The sequence below is a fragment of the Epinephelus moara genome, chromosome 8 (genome assembly GCF_006386435.1).
Source record: "Epinephelus moara isolate mb chromosome 8, YSFRI_EMoa_1.0, whole genome shotgun sequence".
Lineage (NCBI taxonomy): Eukaryota > Metazoa > Chordata > Actinopteri > Perciformes > Serranidae > Epinephelus > Epinephelus moara.
The window spans coordinates 9,105,401-9,123,416 of NC_065513.1; the positions used below are offsets into that span (position 1 = coordinate 9,105,401).

Sequence of the window (18,016 nt, forward strand, 5' to 3'; positions counted from 1 at the left end):
TTCAATAGTTTGCTGAAGCTCCACTGGCATGTTTTCATTGATGCAACCCTACAAGCAGCAAAGGCCTTTTCTGCTTACACTCATTCAAGCTGACAACTAATCCAGGTAGGCTGTCTTACTGTTGTCTTATTGTCTTTTCTTTTTATTTGTTTTTGTCTCTCTGCACCGTTGCTTGATTTCTCTGTGTTTTTGAGCTCTCTGGTGTCATATCATTTTCTCAGCCTTTTGAGTCAGAGATGGCATTTAGTGCCTCGGGATTTCTTTCCTTAGCTCCAGGCCTAGAAAATGAAGATAAGAGTAACCCAGTCAGAAATGTGTGAAGAAAGCACTAATAGACATTTTGGCACTTTGGAGAATTGTGGGCTCTCGAACGTCAACAGCAGACTGATACTCCACTGATGTACATAGGTCTGTGACAGCCTATACTGATATCTTTTGATTGAAACTAACAACTGACTCTCTGTGGAGTTGAAAGTGTCAATCTCCATCTGTAAATATCTAATAGATTCACTGTTATCTTTGTGGAGTAAGTCTGAGGCACTAACTTTGTCAGGGTTTTTAAGGGTTTGGTTCCCCTGCTTAAAAAGCACACAGTGCCTTGTGGCCATTCTCTTGTAAAACAGTTTTTTTTAATCTCCTGAAATCCCAGTAGTTAACAGTTTTATATGACCCCGTCCTCTTTCAGGAGAAAATACAGTTTGTTAAACAGGCTTTTAAAAACTTTCTGACAAGTCGATGAGACGTACAGTAATTTCTTGAAACTTACCGAGGCAATAATGAGCACCACTTATCCTAATAACTGTAATCTCTCTCTCACTTTATCTCCACACACGAACACACACACACGAACACACAAATCTGCACATATATCAGAAGTAGTTTCAACTAGCTGCACAAGGTCTCAAACTTCTAAGGGACTAGTGTGTGTGCACGTCTGTTTCTATATACACTACTGTATGTAGCTGTGTGTGTGATCTTGTTTGAAGAGCTCATATATATATTAATACTTGTAATATGCATGAATGCTGAGATTTGTACACTACAAAAAAGAAAATCTGGAAATTGTTGGTGTTAAAAGCATGGGCGGATTTTAAGACAATGGGCACCTGGGCACAGATATAACAAAGGCCCCACCACCTTTCCTAGACAGGAACAAGAAGCACAGACCTTGTGGTGGCTTTGCCTCTTTTTTTATTGTTTTGCGTCTCTTCATGGTTTGCATGCATTGATTTGTGGTTTTGTGTCTTTTTGTAGTCACTTTGCATCTCTTTGTGGTCATTTTGAGTCTCCTCCTGGTCAGTATGTGTCTTTTCAACTGACATTTTGCAGGTGAATGCCAGGGGGGCCCTTGACACTCCATCCATGCTTAGAAGTGGTAAAATATTTGTCCTAGCAGTGAAATATCAGTGTCCTCCGTAGTTTCACTTTTCCTTGACTGTCTAGAGGCCTACATTTTTACTAGTAAGAACAAATGGCCTCTTCTTTTAAAGTTAACACGTTGATCTATATGTCAAAGGAGATACATTATCTCACTATACTGGCAAATGTTTTCAATATTACAGACTAACTCACTAAAGTGAATGACCTGTTTTTTATTTCCACTGTCTGATATGCACATTTCTGTCTGCTGGTGTTTGCCAAAGACTTGTGCACATTTGCATGCAAACTGGCAGAGCACATTATCCCATGTGCATGTGTGCATGTTTATGTGTGAGCATGTGTTAGTGTGTGCACATATCTCTATCAAGCAGTGTGGGGGGTTTTGGAGGCAGGGTGAGCCCATCGATCTGGCCGTGGGGGGGGGGTTGCCCACAGCTCTCGCTCCAGCTGCCCACTGGGTGTGAAGGACACTGATGTGACAGCACTAATTACAGAGGCAGGAAGCCAGCGCCACAAGCATACACAGCAGCAGCTCAGCCAGGCTCTGCTGGGCTAAACCCATCCTCCACCAGCCACTTTACACCTCTCATCCCTGTGGGGTGGACTGTATTTCAAGAATGTCAGTCCCAAAATGAGATATTATCCACAGAGAGCTAGCTCAGTGGTGCTCGGTGAGCTAGCAGTAAAATCCCACTTCCCTCTGCGCAGTGATACGGTTGGCGGGTGTAGTTTGGTAGAAAGAAAATAGTTCCTGCATGAAAATAGTTCCTTGAGTCTGTTGAGGCAGACATCTTTATGGCCAATATCTCCAACACACAGCAACTAACACTAAAACAGTCTAAACAGATATATAGGTACAGGTAATATGTATTTTTTATTTTGGGGTGCATTGTCCCTTTTATAATTTAGTACAAATTATTATTATTACAAATTTCAAAACAGAGGAAACAACAGTAAAAACACAAACTCAAATGATTTTTTTTCTTTTTTCTTTTGCAGTATTACTTCTAATGCTGGACACGTAATTTTTTCTGTAATAATAAACTACCTGAGAATTCAAAATCTATTTGTTTTGTAGGACTAGGGGTTCAGTGTACCTCAGTTGTAAGTGAAAGGATAAATGTCTTTAGGTACAAAAGTAAAGTGGAGATTTGTTCTATACTGGCAGATATTTGTGCGTTGGGGTCTAGTTTAGTAACAGTTAAGAAACTTTCTTTGAAACTTGATATGGGCCTGGACTTCTGAAAAACCAATCAAGCATCTTCATAGTTTGCTTAAGAGCTCTGTTGTTTTTGATCTCGACAATTCATTTATTATTATTAATTTCATTTAAACCTGCATTTAGATTTTTTGTCAGCTTGAGAGCAGCGCAACATGTCTTTCTTTCTGGCCACCTGACAAAAGTTAATTTTATAATTCACTCTTCTTTTTGCTCTATTTAGTTCTCCACCAACACTTTTTTGAGAACAGCTGTTTGCTGTCTTAAAAGCTCCAAAGAGCTGAAGGGAACAGCAGTGTTGGGTGATTTTTCTGTCCAGGTTCATCAGAGGAATGAGAACACCTTTCACGTTACACATGCTTGTAGTCATGTGATCCATTAAAATCCTTTATTAGTGCAGCTTTAAGTTAGCCCATATGTAACCACTCAGGTGGTTTGCCAGATATCAGCCACAGGGATGTGATGTAATAGACCTATTAATGTCATAGCAAGAAAAGCACAGGTGTAATAATGACTGCAGTGTGCACGTTGATAACTTGAAAAGAAAGCAGGAACACTTTACAATGATTGATATGCAGCGCAGATTATTCCATTTATGTGAGCCAGTTTCAAGGTCCTTGTATTCTGCATGCTACTTCATGCATGGCTAAGTGGGACACCTACCAAGGCATTGTTAACATTTCTTATACCAGTGCTTTAACTGCTGTGATGGGAAAAAAAAAGCTCTGCTGTGAAATAGGTCTGTATTTTTTATTGAAATACTGTATTCAAATGATTGTGTAACGTGAAAGGGGGTCACATAGTGCTGCAGAGATGATATTTTTTTGCAAGCCAACATGAAAGTTAGCATTGCTCTATAGGTTCTCTTGCCAAAAAGCCAATGGGATTTTTCCACTGAAATTTTGATTATTACAGAAAATAAACTCTGTGGCAAACAAACGTTTATGATAGTTACACATTTTGTTTCATCAAGATAATCCTCACAAATGAACAATCGGCAGAAGTAAAAAAAGCTAATAAAGCTATAAAGTAATATCTCCATGTGATGACATTCTGTAGTCTCATTTAGCCACTTGTTAGCAACCGCCTTTTTTTAGACACCCAAATTCTTCAAAATTCACAGTGAGATATTAACTGACATATTTTATATTGTAGAACAAAATATAAAAGCCTTTCATGGTTGTATTGACCACAGACTATTTTAAGGCATTTACAAAAAAATACCATTCAAAGAAACCCACTGACTTTGAGACGAGAGAACCAAAAGTGCTAAAATGCTAACTGATATCCAGGTTTTAGGACTCATTCCTGCACCAGTCTATTATTTCAGTTTTATGGCTGCACATTTGGTTTAGTTTGTGATCTAATACCAACTCATCAAATTTTGCTGCTTTGTCAGTGGACTTTCACGTCTTAATATACCCTCTTGCGTCTGTTGTTGATGTTTTGGGATAGTGCGTCAATTTACAGTTGTTGCATGTATTGTGTCTTTTCAAAATACACTTTGAAAAGAGTTTATACTGGAAATGTACAGTTTCTGCTGTCTTTTTGAAAATGCCCGAATTACGTCAAACACCTTGTTATTATTTATTTCCTTGTGCCACAAAAGCACGTGTTTAAGGTTATGAGAAAAAAAAACAAACACATCATGATTTGGCTTTGCATTCACATGGGAAGTGAACAGTCCGGGGTCTGTTGGACCCAGTAACCTCCACTCTTGCCCGCCCTGTGGGGACTTTCCAGCTCAGCTTACAATGTTACTGGTGGCGTTAACAAACTGATGTCCTCCGGCGGCATTATATAAACTCGCACTGCCACATGGGGAATCATACTGACTCGAAAGAAGCCTTTTTGTGTCAGTGTCTGACACTGAAATAACTTAGCTACTATGTTAGCAAGAGATCATAACATGTCAGAAGTGTGTCTGTTAGTTTGTTTTAAACTTCTTCTCAATAGCAGGCAAAAATGGATAAATGCAACTTTAAAAATTTTAGGCTACTGCTGCTAACATAAGGCCAGCCTATTAGGCATGCTTTTGTAAAGGCTTTGATGGATGTTGAAACTGAGTAATAGTATTATCTCACAACATTTTCTTTTTTTGCCAATTAGCTCACTTTGGATCTTTACTTTTGTGATCAAGCTTTTGTCTCCAATGTGTGCAAAGGTATTTTACATTGCAGTGATTTTATTCACTGACAAAAAAAAACAAGGATGCCAATTTGTACATTGTGTCACTAGCCTGATTGACTTCACCTTCTATCTTCTAAAAGCATCTTTCACATTTTATAGACACACAATTTCTAAACTGCACATAGCCTGCAGTCACAGCCCTGTACATAATACTGTGAGTGTATGCATATAGTCTCTCTAACCTCTCATCAGCTGGAACAGGGTGGCCACAAACTTTGCTGGTGGCAGTCAATGTATGAATTAGTGCCACGTGCGATAAGTTATCCTTCCATTTGTTTTAATTATGTACATTTCCATCGACTTGGCCTCCGTTTTAATTATTTCCTCATTGATCTGCACTGTAACCCAACATGCAGGTCAGAGAACAAGAGCAGCTGCTGCTGCTGCTGGAGGCTCGCATTCCAGAGATAAAGCAATGACACATGCATACATTAATCACTGAAATGCACATGTGTGTACAGACATGATAATGCCAATATACATGTATGATTACATGAGGAAGGGCACACAAGTGTTACACAGGTGCAATCACACACACATTTCCATTCTACATTATACAGCCAGTGGCACCCTCAGGAATTTTTCATAGGGGTGGCCAGATGGGGTCACTGAAAAAATCTTGGGGCTGCACACCAAAACCTAAAGCCATAACTGAACTTCAGGAATTCAATTATGCTGTTAAGGTATATAGGCTAATTAAAAATTGTCAATCAATCAATCAATCAAACAAGTAAAATACGTGTTAGACGATTCATTGTTCATCAGATAGGCACAAATAGCTTTATTTTCAAGGATTCCACTGATAGTAAAGAACAAAACATTTACTGGGGACAAGCCTTCTCAGGTTTACGGGATACTCTTTGCCACCCAAAGAACCCATTTTTATTTAGATATCTTGAGGTGGGAGTTCAAGGGAATGCCAGTTGTTTCCTTGCCAAAATTTAGCCTAAATTTGGAGCATTATTGAGCCCCCTTCTCCATAAGCTATGGAGACACGGCTGGTACTAATGGATACCCTATGTTGTCTGGTTTCTCATGCTACCCTACCTAGCTTAGAAAAATGAGTGATTCAGAGCCCCTTTAAGGCCCAGACACACCAAACCAACATCAAAGAACTTGAAATTTCAGCCTCCAATTATTTTTGCTGGGGAGGCTCCACTGTATACAGCATGCACATATACAAGTAATCACAAGAAAAACATATCACAACACACAGTCTAATGGCAGACATACCTGAAGTGTCTCTTCACTTTGATCATGTGAAAAGATGACCAATAATTGTCTTTCCTCCTCTATACCAGGATGGACCATGGAGACCGAGGAATGGGTGTCTCTCACCTCCGCTATGGGGAGCAGGAGGGTGAGTGTACATACCTCATGTGTGTGGGTCATATATCTATGGTCGATCCATCATGGAGTGGCCCTCTGCTAATAGAAACAGGAAATTAAGTCATTACACCCACTTTGTCTCGTAATATTATCATGAGACAGTTGATTCATCACACTATCATACCGTTCTAATTTGTTCTGAGAGTTTGTGTGGGTGAAAGCTGTTAATGGACTGCAAACGAGGAGCGAAGATTGACATGAGACTGTGTTTTTGTATGAATCTGTATATTTGGGGATGGGAAGTTGCATTATGCACATTTGAACGAGTTTTTTTGTGTTTTGTATTCGCATTGAGCAGCAGGTTAGCAGGTTTCCAAAGATCCAATATTAGTTTGCATCTCCCTGTTGTTTAGTTATTCCACATGGAGTTCAGTGTGCAATTAGTTTTAAAGCAATGCCTTAATTGCCAGCAGATGATCACATTCACATCATCCAGGTTTTTGTTGCAAAACAGGGATTAGCCAGAGCCAGACACTAAGTCGCAGAAAAGCTACAGGACTAACTCTGAATAGACTTGATTTACTTTTATTTGTGACTGTGCCAACAGAGAATGCTGCTTTTAATAAGCAGACATGGCGTGAAACATAATTTATTCAGAGTTTGTTTAAGTGGTTGAACATTCATGAAAACACTCCTCTGAGTATATATCTCATTAGACAATCTGCCAGTGTTACTGGCTGTCACTCAGCTATTTTGGGGCCTTTCATGAAACATTCATTCAAGTGGCTTGTTTTGGACAAAGTGTGGTCTCATTAGGAAGTTTGTTCTTAAAGTAAATTGGTGCTCTACAGGAACCCATGTTGGCGCTTCAGTTTTGTATTTAATGAGTCCAACCATTTGTACAGTATGGTGCATATTCATGTAACCATCCAGCAACTGTATATATCTGTCCCCAGACCATCAGTCCATCTACATTGGTGTCCCAGTGTCTCGAGGATACCGACGCAAACGCAGGCGAAGGCGCTCCAGTCGTGAGGCTGCTGACATGGACAGGGACAGACACTACAACCACCACAGACACCAAGAGCACGACAACTACAGAGACATAGACATAGAAGAAGGACTTATGGATTCAAATGAGCAGAGCCTCCAAGACATCAACCGCACAAGTAAGTCATTGTCAAAAGAGACATAAATGAATAAGGTGATAAAGGACAGCAAGAAGCCTCTTAAACAGCTTTAACAGTAATCTCACAAGGGCGGACCTGAAATTACTAAGACATAATGTCTGATCAGTTTTCAAATGTACCTCTCTTCCTGTTTCTGTTGTGCTGGAACATTCTGATTGGCTGCACTGTGTGTCAATCGCCAACCTCTATCAGCCATCAGCCTTGAAGGACTAAACATTAACGATTTAATCTCATCTCAGGAGACTTCATAAAGCCAAGCTTACGATACTTAAGTTAAAGGGGCACTCCACCAATTTTATATGTCAAAGGTGGTTAACTCATTTTTTAAATCAAAAGTAAGTTTTATTTTTGCTGTTGTGAAAGAGAAATATGAATAGCCCTCAATCATTAAAGTTAGACTAAATTTTAAAAACAAACAAAAAAACCCAAAACAAATGATTGTGACACAAAGCGATGCCCTATGACACCTGTCATGTGACACTTCTACTGCCGAATGAGAGAGCTCCCGTGGGGTGAGTCTTCTTTAATTATGAAAATGTTAAATGATGAATGGTATAATCAATTGGATGCTCTTTGAGTATACATGTGCTTTATTGATTTTGACCACTGTGTTATAAATCTGCTTCTTACAAGTTGCCCAAATTTTATGTAGTTGCAAAACTGCACTGCTGAAGTGCCCCCCTGAGGACTGCGGGGGACGGATGTGGTCAATGGACTATTTGGGCTGACAGTGTGTTGCTATGCACCTGTCTTACAGTTATTCACTATATAAAACCCACATTTGTGACTGTAGAATAAAGGAAAATAATGGCCTCACATACAACTTCTGCAAATACAGGGAGGTAAGGAAGTAAGTCTTGTAGAAAAAGCTCCAGTGAAGTCTGGGGTTTAACAAGTTTCCTGCTCACAGCTGCCATGGTGGCTTTTACTTCAAATATTTAAAAGCTTTCCAAAGCACTGGCACAGACGTGAAACAGACTGTGTCATGTATTACAATTTTGTTGCACTCTTCTACCTCGTGCTTTTGATTAGATTTTGCTTCCTTCCAGCAGTTTTAACAGTGAACAGCAGGAGTCTGAGACACAGCCCGAGAGTGTGTAGCTTCTGTTTCAGGTTGGAGTAATGAGTAGCCTGGCACAACATTGTTGCTTTGGCTTTCAGAGACTTTGGCTACGAAGGTTGTCAACCTTACGAAATCGATGTGGTGCAATCAGTGGCAAGTGCTGTGGAGGTGATTTACTTTGTCTGGACTGTATCCACACACAACTATAGTCTTTTTGAGTGTGTGGGCCTCTGTCCATGGGTATCAGTAATGCATATGGTGCCATTACCAGTAGGAGGATTATAGCAGGGACAATAACGATGTACAAGACAACAACAGGAGAGAATGGGGCCTGGTGTTGGGAAAGTAACTTAAAGAGAACAGGAGGGACAACAGACTCTGATGATCGTCATTCTGAGAGTGAGGGTGAATTAAGTTGGGCTCTATTTAGCAGCCAAAGTAAACGGCAAACGTTGATTAATTTCTTTTGCTTGCCATTCAGATAAAACAACATATATATAGAATGCACTGTTAGTTGTTGTCAATAAAGTGCTTCAATATAATTGACTCACTCCGTGTACTGTAATTACCATACAGCTCAGTCCATAGGTTAGCAGCAGCTGATATGGTCACCTCACAGCTCATTACCCTGCAGCACCACTCATGAGCACGAGGTCCAATTCACCCTCCATACAATAAAATGGATTGTTAGTACAGTAGGCTTATGATTGAATAACTATAATCAGGTAGAAATGTGTGATGTAGGCTTCAATACTGCAGTCATTACTGCTGATGCAGTAGAGGAAATACATCTGCCTGCAGCTGGTTGTGAATGAGGTGTAAATGAAAAAAATATAGTTAGAAATTCTTCATCTGTTGATTCATATTGGAGATCACTATTTACATTCATAAGTCAGTTTGATGGAGCAGCAGTGGAGATGGGACATCTTGTTTATCTGGTTGAGAAGCTGTAGACTTACAAGGCTGCAGCTCTGAGCTTTTTTTTAAACATTGTATTTTAGGTTACAATTTATAATCACCATTAGGCCCTTAAAGCTACAGTAGGTAACTTTTATAAAAATAACTTATGTCATATTTGCTGAAATTGTCAGTATATCCTGACGTTAGAGCACGAGACAGATAATCTATGAAATAAACTATGTGCTTTTGGCTCATCCTAGTGCTCCTAATGGCATTTGCAAGAATCTGCTGTGCGTGAGTGAGAACAACCAATCACAGTAGTGCAGGTTTCAGTAAATGTGACAAAAAGTTTTCCTTATAGAAGTAACCTAATGCAGCTTTAAAGCCTGTTAAAACTCTATGAAGTGAAATTACAAAGAGTAAAAATGTGAAAAATATTCTTTCATTCCATCAAGTGTCTCCAGCGGCGGAGCGGCTACGTTACATCCTGAGTGAAGATGATGACATGCCCACGCCGACGCTCTTCACTGAGATGGACACTCTGCAGCGGGAAGGAGACGAGCTGGAGTGGAAGGAGTCTGCCAGGTGGATGATTACACGCACAATCACATGCACACTCAAATTCAGGCACAATCATGCTCTCAAACATGGCAATTGCTCCTGTATGATGTCACTTTGCTTTTGTGCCAAGATTTAAATCTGGGGTATGTCCACTCCACATATGATTCAGTCTGTCAAAAATACATATCAGAGTGTGCAGCAAACTCTGTTCACAATATGATGTGACACAACAACTGATTTACAGACTCAGGCCATGCCCTTAATTATGTGTAACTTTGAGCCTTAATAATATCAAACAGGTGACCTATCCTATATAAAAATTCACCCCCTGTACAGTTGTCATGAATTAGGAGATTAGCTAAAGAGACCAAAACTGTTTTTGTACCATGTTTTCAACATGTGTATTTCTATTGTAAAGTTGGGCATTTTAACATGGGGGTTTAAGGGGATTGACTGGCCTTGGAGCCAGCCTCAAGTGGCCATTCAAAGAACTGCAGTTTTTGGCACTCCTGTGATGGCTCAATTTTTCAGTCCCAAAGGTTACTGCTTGGTTTTTCCTTGCTTTGAAAAATCAAAATGGCTGCTACAAAAAAGGTTGATTGCAGATATAGCATTATTTCACATCTGTATGGCTAATATCTCATCCCAAATTAATTCAGAAACTGCTTTTGCTTGATTGTTTGGATGAACTTTGATGTTTCCAGAGGAGCTGCCAACGTGATCTGAAAATGGGAAATAAAGGCCAAGGTCAAATGGTGCATTTGTATAATCAATCAACATTGTTGGAAGCACTGTCAGCCTTGTATTGCACAGGCTACTCAAAATGTAGTCTGGCTGATATTAATGCAAAATTAACCCTCAGATTCTTGTCAGCGTGGACACTGTTACTGACAATATTGTAAGACTGTGCAGTGAGAAGATCAAACTGAGTTCAAACTTTGGGACAAGTCATAAAAGTGATTCTTTGACATAAGCAGCAGCACAAGCTTCACCTCAGGGCATTTCCTCCGTGAGTGAACTGAGATCTCTGCTTATTCCCACAAACACCCTACTTCACATTCATATAGTGTCACGCCTGGGAGCGGCATTCTCAAACTACAGACATCTACTGGGCACCACCAGCAGAGCTGAGGCACCGAGCTCAAAGACATCTCAACAGTTGTGTATTCCTCACCTGTTCCTTCTTTCCACGTGTTTTTTCTGCCTTCAGGTGGGTGAAGTTCGAAGAGAAGGTGGAAGAGGGAGGAGAAAGATGGAGTAAACCACACGTGTCCACGCTGTCCCTGCATAGTCTTTTTGAGCTCAGGACGTGTCTCCAGACAGGAACGGTGTTGCTGGACCTGGAAGGCTACTCACTGCCTCAGATAATCGGTAAGATGTTTGGGATTTAGCTTCCTTTCTGATAATTGCATTTGTCATTGTGTGTCACTGTTAATATATGTTCTGTTTTATCAGCCACTGAAGCATTTGATTGGCCTAATGTATTTCTGTGTCAGCTTGTAATGTACGTTAGCTAATATCTTGTTAGCTAACCAAAACTTTCCCTGGTTTAATGCTGTAGTTCACAGGAAGTCAGCTGTTTTCTAGATTGGCTCCTAAATACAAAGCTAAATTCCCTCCAAAACCACAGAAGGGCAACATGGTTAAAAGCTGTGAATATCTTTGCTCTGTATGACAGTGCATGCTTAATGACACAACTAAGCTGATGAATTGTATCAGCTGCAGCTGAACTTTCCCTGCTGTGAAACTTTTGTATTAGCCTTTTCTTTGAGACACCTGGACAGATATGACAGAATCTTTTTAAAACCTTTTTTTTAACAAATGTAAATATTGCCACAGCTTTGCATGTTAAACAATTTGTAAAGTTCTTTAATTAATTTCTCATGAAACACCACTTTATAGCTTAGCTTAGTGAGGATAATGCTGTTGATGTGTCATTATGGCCAGGCCAGCCGTTAGGAAAGGCAGGGGGACAACATTTTCACAAGTGTCCAGTTAATCATAGTCAATCATATTTCTACAGGTATTTTGTATCCCTGACTTTTCATTTAGGACCTCCTGATTTTTGGTATTCTGACGTAGCTAATCAGGCCGCAGTCCGCCTCACATGTTTGCATTAGCAGCACTTGTGAGTTCTGCACGTTGTGCACCTGACCCATGTCAGATGGATCGTACCATTTCACAATACTTGCGTGGGGTGGAAGTACCAGGTGGCACATTGAAATGTGTTTTAATTACAAAAATACATTTATTTATCATGTAAATACACATAACTTGTATTGTCAGTGATTTAAGTCAGTAAGTAAACTTTTGTACATGATCCCACTTAAGGGTCAACCATAGAACTTTTCATGGGCCCCCCTTGGCCTTGGCCAGGGGTCATCTGTACCCTTTCTAATCAACTGAGCTATCGGGAATGGGAATGTATCATCAACAGCAAGTCGGTCATCTTTGAAAGATACGTATGATTAGCCAACTTTTTGTCAACATTTACTTAGTACATTCACTTCCCATTGGCTAGGATGATTGTATAGTTTGCATTTGCCTTGTAGCTAGATCTGAAGGTCATGGACTGACCCCTTTGTAAATTGGACATGGGCCTCCAAAGAGTTAAGGTTATGAATTGGCGATGATGCAAAACTGGTCTTGTCCATTGTAAGACCGTGTAGACTAGTTTTTCACAGCAGGCTAAATTGTAATCTAAAACTACCTCTATCAGGTAACGGTTTACTACTGTATGGAAATCCCTATACCACAACATATACTGTTTTAACTTTCCCTGTTGGTAAACATACAGCTGCCAACTCATGCTTTTCCTATTTTCCCCATATTACTCACCACATGGCAAAGTGGAAGCTGCAAATGCATTAGTATGGAGTGGTCAGTAAATCAATTTAATCATCAATAGAAAAAGAATCAATGACAACAGTTATGGTGTTTCCCAGTGCAGCAAAATCAAACAACCACTGGTAGTGTACATTGCATGATAGCTCCATATAGCACAGTTTTTATGTGCATGGGCAGACCTCACTGTTTCTGCTTATACCTTATTTTCTCTATTTATTGAAAACCAATAAACCAAAACCACTTATGCGGGAAAATAGGTCACATTTGGCTCTGTAGTCTAGGGTGTTGTCATGAAACATGCATCTGTAAAAAATGTGTCCTATACAATGTCCTTTGTCACCCATGGTTTTAGTATGGTGAAATCTGATTTTAATTGAGCTGTTAATGACAGGCTGGCTTCTTCTTCTAGTCTTGGTTATTGTCTGCTCTTAGAAAGTGCCTGTTTGCTGTGGAGAGTTCTCCAGCAAATCATGATAATAATAACACACAAGACAGTCTAAGTTTATTCATATGGGATGCACAAACATTGTCTATTGCTCTTAAGGGAGTCTGGGGGATATGTGTCCCTTGATCTCAGGATAGAAATCCACCAGCACAGTCATTCTTCACACTGAACACCAAACAGTAATGCTACTTAAACTTATATTATAAGGTAACAAACTACAGTAATACAATATATAAATGCTTCAAAATGGGAACGCTGGGTTCCTATGCCACATGTCCTCATATGAATGTGTCCTTTGCCAGATGACATCATTGAGAGACAGATAGAGGAAGGCATGATATCTCCTGAGCTAAGAGAGAAGATCAGTTTCGTCCTGCTGAGGAAACATCGACACCAGACCAAGAAGCCAATCCACCGCTCGCTGGCCGACATCGGCAAGTCCAGCTCTTCTACCAGTGAGTGTCCAGTTATTGGAAATGGTCATCTGGCTTTATCTAGGAAAAACAAAATACATTAGGGACCTCTATTTCCATGATTAATAATCCTACATACAATGTTGGACAGCATATATTATGACATGCCATAACATAAAATAACACCCTGTGTCCCTGAGATATAGCAGTTCCTTTGTGCTATCAATGATTAGTCCATTCTGGTCCCATGTATAATTCTGCAGCTTCTGCGAAATTCATTATGCATATCTTCGACTCACTTGGTAAATGAATGAACGCACTCCTGCAGTCAACAAGGCTCATATCCTCCACAAGGGAGGTATTAATGTTTGATGAGTTAATTACCGCTGTAGCATTTCCTCATCTCATCTGGGCAGGACACATACTGTTAGACAAATCGTAAAGCGTCACCTCCTACTGCTCTGTTACTGTTTGTGTCTGTTTATGTTTCTCCTCCCCTGCCAGGTCGTAATGCAGGGTCCCGAGGTGCTGCGGGTCCAGGGCCGGGTATGGGGCCGATGACCAACTTCAACCGATCCACAGAGGACCTCCGAGTGAAACAGCAGTCTGCCAGTTATGGTCGCCTGCGTGAGTCTATGGGTTCACAGTTTGTGGTTTCAATTTACATGCATGGCTGTGCATGTGTTTTTTAAGGTTTAACAGTATTTGGTTAGGATTAATTCAGGAAAACAAAGTTTTTTAAAGGCAAATCCTAAGTTTTTTTTTAAATCCAAAGTCCTTCAGTCTCTTAAACTAATTGACACCCAGCAACTTTGACACAGAGACTGTGGGCTTCTAAACAGTGACTCCTCAATCATCTGTGTAATAACTTTATAGTTAGATATTCAATATAAAAACCATAGAGATATATTAACTAACCATAGCTAGGAACAAACCTACATCTTGTCAGAGATGGATGGCATTTACTGCCCAAAATCAAATCTATGTACTTGTTTATTCAAAGGCCAGTATCAGCCAGACTGATGTGTTAAAGTGAGCCTTTCATACTGAGACTGCTGGACTCAGCTCCTTCACACATTTATTCCAGCACACAAACAAGCAAACAAACATTTGTTTACTGACCCCAATTTACAAGAGTTATGAAAGTCTTCAAAATTCAAATAGTGCTCACTCTTTTAGGGAGGCAAAATAATGCATTTGAAGAAATAACTCGTGGTTTGGCATTCAACAAGACGAGATCTCCATCTCACCAAATTAGAGTTATAAAACTGTTTTCCTGGAGCTTTCTCATCCTCAACAAGCATCTTAAAACTAAGCGGGTGATTTGTGCATTAACTTGTATTCTGTATTAGAGGGACCAATTTCCCTCTTGTTGCTTTTTTGATTTATTTTCTTTTTAAGTATCCATCTGGAAGCTTTGCTCCCTAACTGGTCAGTTGTAAATTGTCTTCTATCTTTTGTCATATTTCTTAACCTTGCTCTCTATTTGTCATAAATGGTAACTCTAAGTGTATTTATTGTTATTGTGTAAGTGCATTGTGTATCTTTTTTTACCACTACCCAGCAAACACTGAGACGCTGACTGACCATTATTTGAAAGTCCAATGAAGACATCCTGTTATGGTTCAAAAATAGCTCCAAAATGAAAGTTATGCCAACGTTTCATCGTTATCTGTCTGTCAGCTGGACATCCTTCCTGACTGTCTTAGCAGCATCAAAAGCCCAGTGCTGTATCCATTCGTCCACCGTGACTTCTTATCTATGTTGACTTTGTCACTATTTATACTACATCAGCTCATGTATAATCAAAGACAGCTTGGATAAAGACTTCTGGCTCTTACAAACACCACAGGCTTCAAATGAAGAGACAGGAGTATGATTTGAATGTAGACATACAAAAATGGTATGAACATCTTTTTTATATTTAAAAAATGAGTGTGGAGGAATACTGGTCTTTGGATGTGACGCAGATGCATAGAGTGTGTAAAATAATGAATGTAGCTACTGTGACGTCACCCATTAGTATGTGGACTGTTCTGAAGCCCTGAGTTTGGCATTTCAGCCGTCACCATCTCAGTTTCTTCAGAGCCAGAAGTGACTATATTTGGAAGAGAGAGTGAAGGTGTGGAGGAGCGAGGGATGGATCTGACTAAAATCGGGGACACTATTGGCAAACAGTCTTACTCAAAGCAGCCCACTGTTAATCACGCGGAACTTTAAGCCTTAATAAAATGTAAAAGGGTGATCTATAGTTTGGCTGTCTGATTACAGCTGTTTCTCAACAAAACAAATAAACTGTCAATAAAATGTTGACATTATTGGATGAGGAAACAACGTCACAATCTGGCTGTCTGCTTCATAACCCCGTTTCAGTTTTTGGCATCTGACCAGAGCCATTTTTTGCCGGGGACGCAACATCACCATCCAACCAGTGTTTGCTGGGCAATGTCCACTCATAAATGATCTAAAATATATAGCATGTAATTATTAAGATATTATAACTGTTGTTGTTGTTTCGCACTCCAGGTCACGCCCAGAGTCGGAGTATGAATGATATTGCAGATACTCCCAGCACAGACCAGGTGACCATTTCCATCTTCTGTACATACTTAAGCTTTGCATTCTAACACATTAGAGGGTTAAATTATTGAGGTTATAAGCATCATTTGGCTTTACAACCTCAAAATCAACATTTCCTCAAAGATAGCATGTTCTATATTGGCAGCGGTTTGGCTTTATCATTGAATTCATTTTCCTATCTTTTGTAATGGCAAAATGTCTCTTTATCTGCATGGAAGCTGTCACTGGAGTCTGTACTCATTTTCCACTTTATTGCTTTCCATTATTGCAGAGATTACCTATCACATGTCTCAGTAAGGCGTCGTGTTGTGTTGAATTGATGTTTCACTGAAGTGGTGGGAGCCAGCTCTGTCCTAAGTGTCATCAATCTTTCATTGCTGTTGCTAGCGAAGGTGACAGCCAGTGATAGAGGAACATGCAAACACATAACTTACTCATTTGTGGGGCCGATGCAATAAATGCTTTAACACACGCTTGGACCGATGCAAGGGCGTGCTGTTGTTGCTTGGATTAGGCTACAGACAGGTCAGGATTAAGTGTCTCTCACAGCAGTGACTAATATACAAAATTAAATAAATGAGAATTTGTTTAGGAGTGTGTGATGTGGACTGTGAACTTTATTTGTTAGTGCAACTATGAGGACGAGCACTGGCCGTCTAGTTCCAAGTACCCCAGTTATGAGTGGTTGGCTGGATGTACAAATTGTCTTTACAGGCTGACAGTAGGTCACATGTGACAATGGACAAGTGATAGTTTGTTACTGCGTGTGTGTGCCACATTGTCTGTGTCAATATTGAACTCGCATCAGGAAAAACATAGACCTCGTTGTCCAGTCCGCGTGCTCGGCCCTCACATGTAGCTGCAGATTGAGGCTGGGGGTTATTGGCAAGGCTCTCCATCACTGAGTGTTATTGTGCTGCCATCCAATTTCCTGCCACACCTTTACATGCAATCAGACAGGTCAGGTTAGCTCGCCATCCCTCTTTCAGTCACAGCTCTATCGGCTTACATTTGTTTTGCTTCCCTGTTTCTTGAGGTTTAATGGTCACAGAACAACATAGGGTTGTTATCTCACAGACGTCTGCTGATTTAACGACGCCCTCCCAGACTTATCTGCCAGGTTCAGAGAGACTGTTAGTAACAAATGATAAGAAGATGAAACTTTAATGATCCCTGTGGGGAGATCCACTTATTGCAGCAGCAAGAATAGGGCTACAACCAACAATTATTTTCACGATCAATTTATTGCCCAATTATTTTCTCCATTAAGTGATTTTTTTCTACACAATGTCAGAAAATAGTAAAACATTTTCATTATAACTTCCTAGAGCCTAAGGCAACACTTGTTTTATCATTGCAGTGCCAGTGTATTCACTTTACTGACATGTTTTACAAAGAAAAGCAGCAAATCCTGAAAGCTTAAACTGAGGACGTTTTGCCAGTTTTGCTTAAAAGATTACTGAAAACATTCATTTTATTATCTAAACAGTTTGCATTTGATTTTCTGTCTAATTGTTTCAGGAAAAGTTATAAATATAAAAGAAAAACTAGAGTTACCACCTTGTGGTTGTATACCTCTGTGAACCTGTCAAGTTGCAGTTACAGTTTACAGTACATTCATGTCTGTGAAAACATGGATGCTTCACACACATCTACAACACAACAGCATAGGAGATCTAAAAAATCAGCACAGTTTCAAGGTGGACATCCAGGATCAGTGTCACCAGTTCAGTATCTGATCAAATGTCTCCCCTCCTGTTCCAGAGTAATGAGTGTTTTTGCAGAACATTATGATGTCACAGTGAAGTTGACCTTTGACCTATTTGAAATTTATGTGAAATTTTGCTTTAATAAATGTATGAAGTCTTTGTGTCTTTGTTTTGTGAGGTCACAGCGACC

At 39.9% G+C, this 18,016-nt stretch overlaps 1 protein-coding gene across 1 annotated transcript in view; it reads left to right on the forward strand.

The window, feature by feature from the left end:
• The window catches only part of slc4a5a (solute carrier family 4 member 5a), a 44,206-nt gene continuing 26,190 nt past the window's right edge, over window positions 1–18,016 (forward strand). The window contains exons 1-8 of the mRNA XM_050050752.1: window positions 1–105; window positions 6,091–6,149; window positions 7,075–7,287; window positions 9,727–9,856; window positions 11,043–11,203; window positions 13,427–13,579; window positions 14,042–14,164; window positions 16,064–16,119. Of these exons, the coding sequence (XP_049906709.1) occupies window positions 6,092–6,149; window positions 7,075–7,287; window positions 9,727–9,856; window positions 11,043–11,203; window positions 13,427–13,579; window positions 14,042–14,164; window positions 16,064–16,119 (894 nt within the window). The 5' untranslated portion in view covers window positions 1–105; window position 6,091. The remainder of the gene's footprint in view (window positions 106–6,090; window positions 6,150–7,074; window positions 7,288–9,726; window positions 9,857–11,042; window positions 11,204–13,426; window positions 13,580–14,041; window positions 14,165–16,063; window positions 16,120–18,016) is intronic.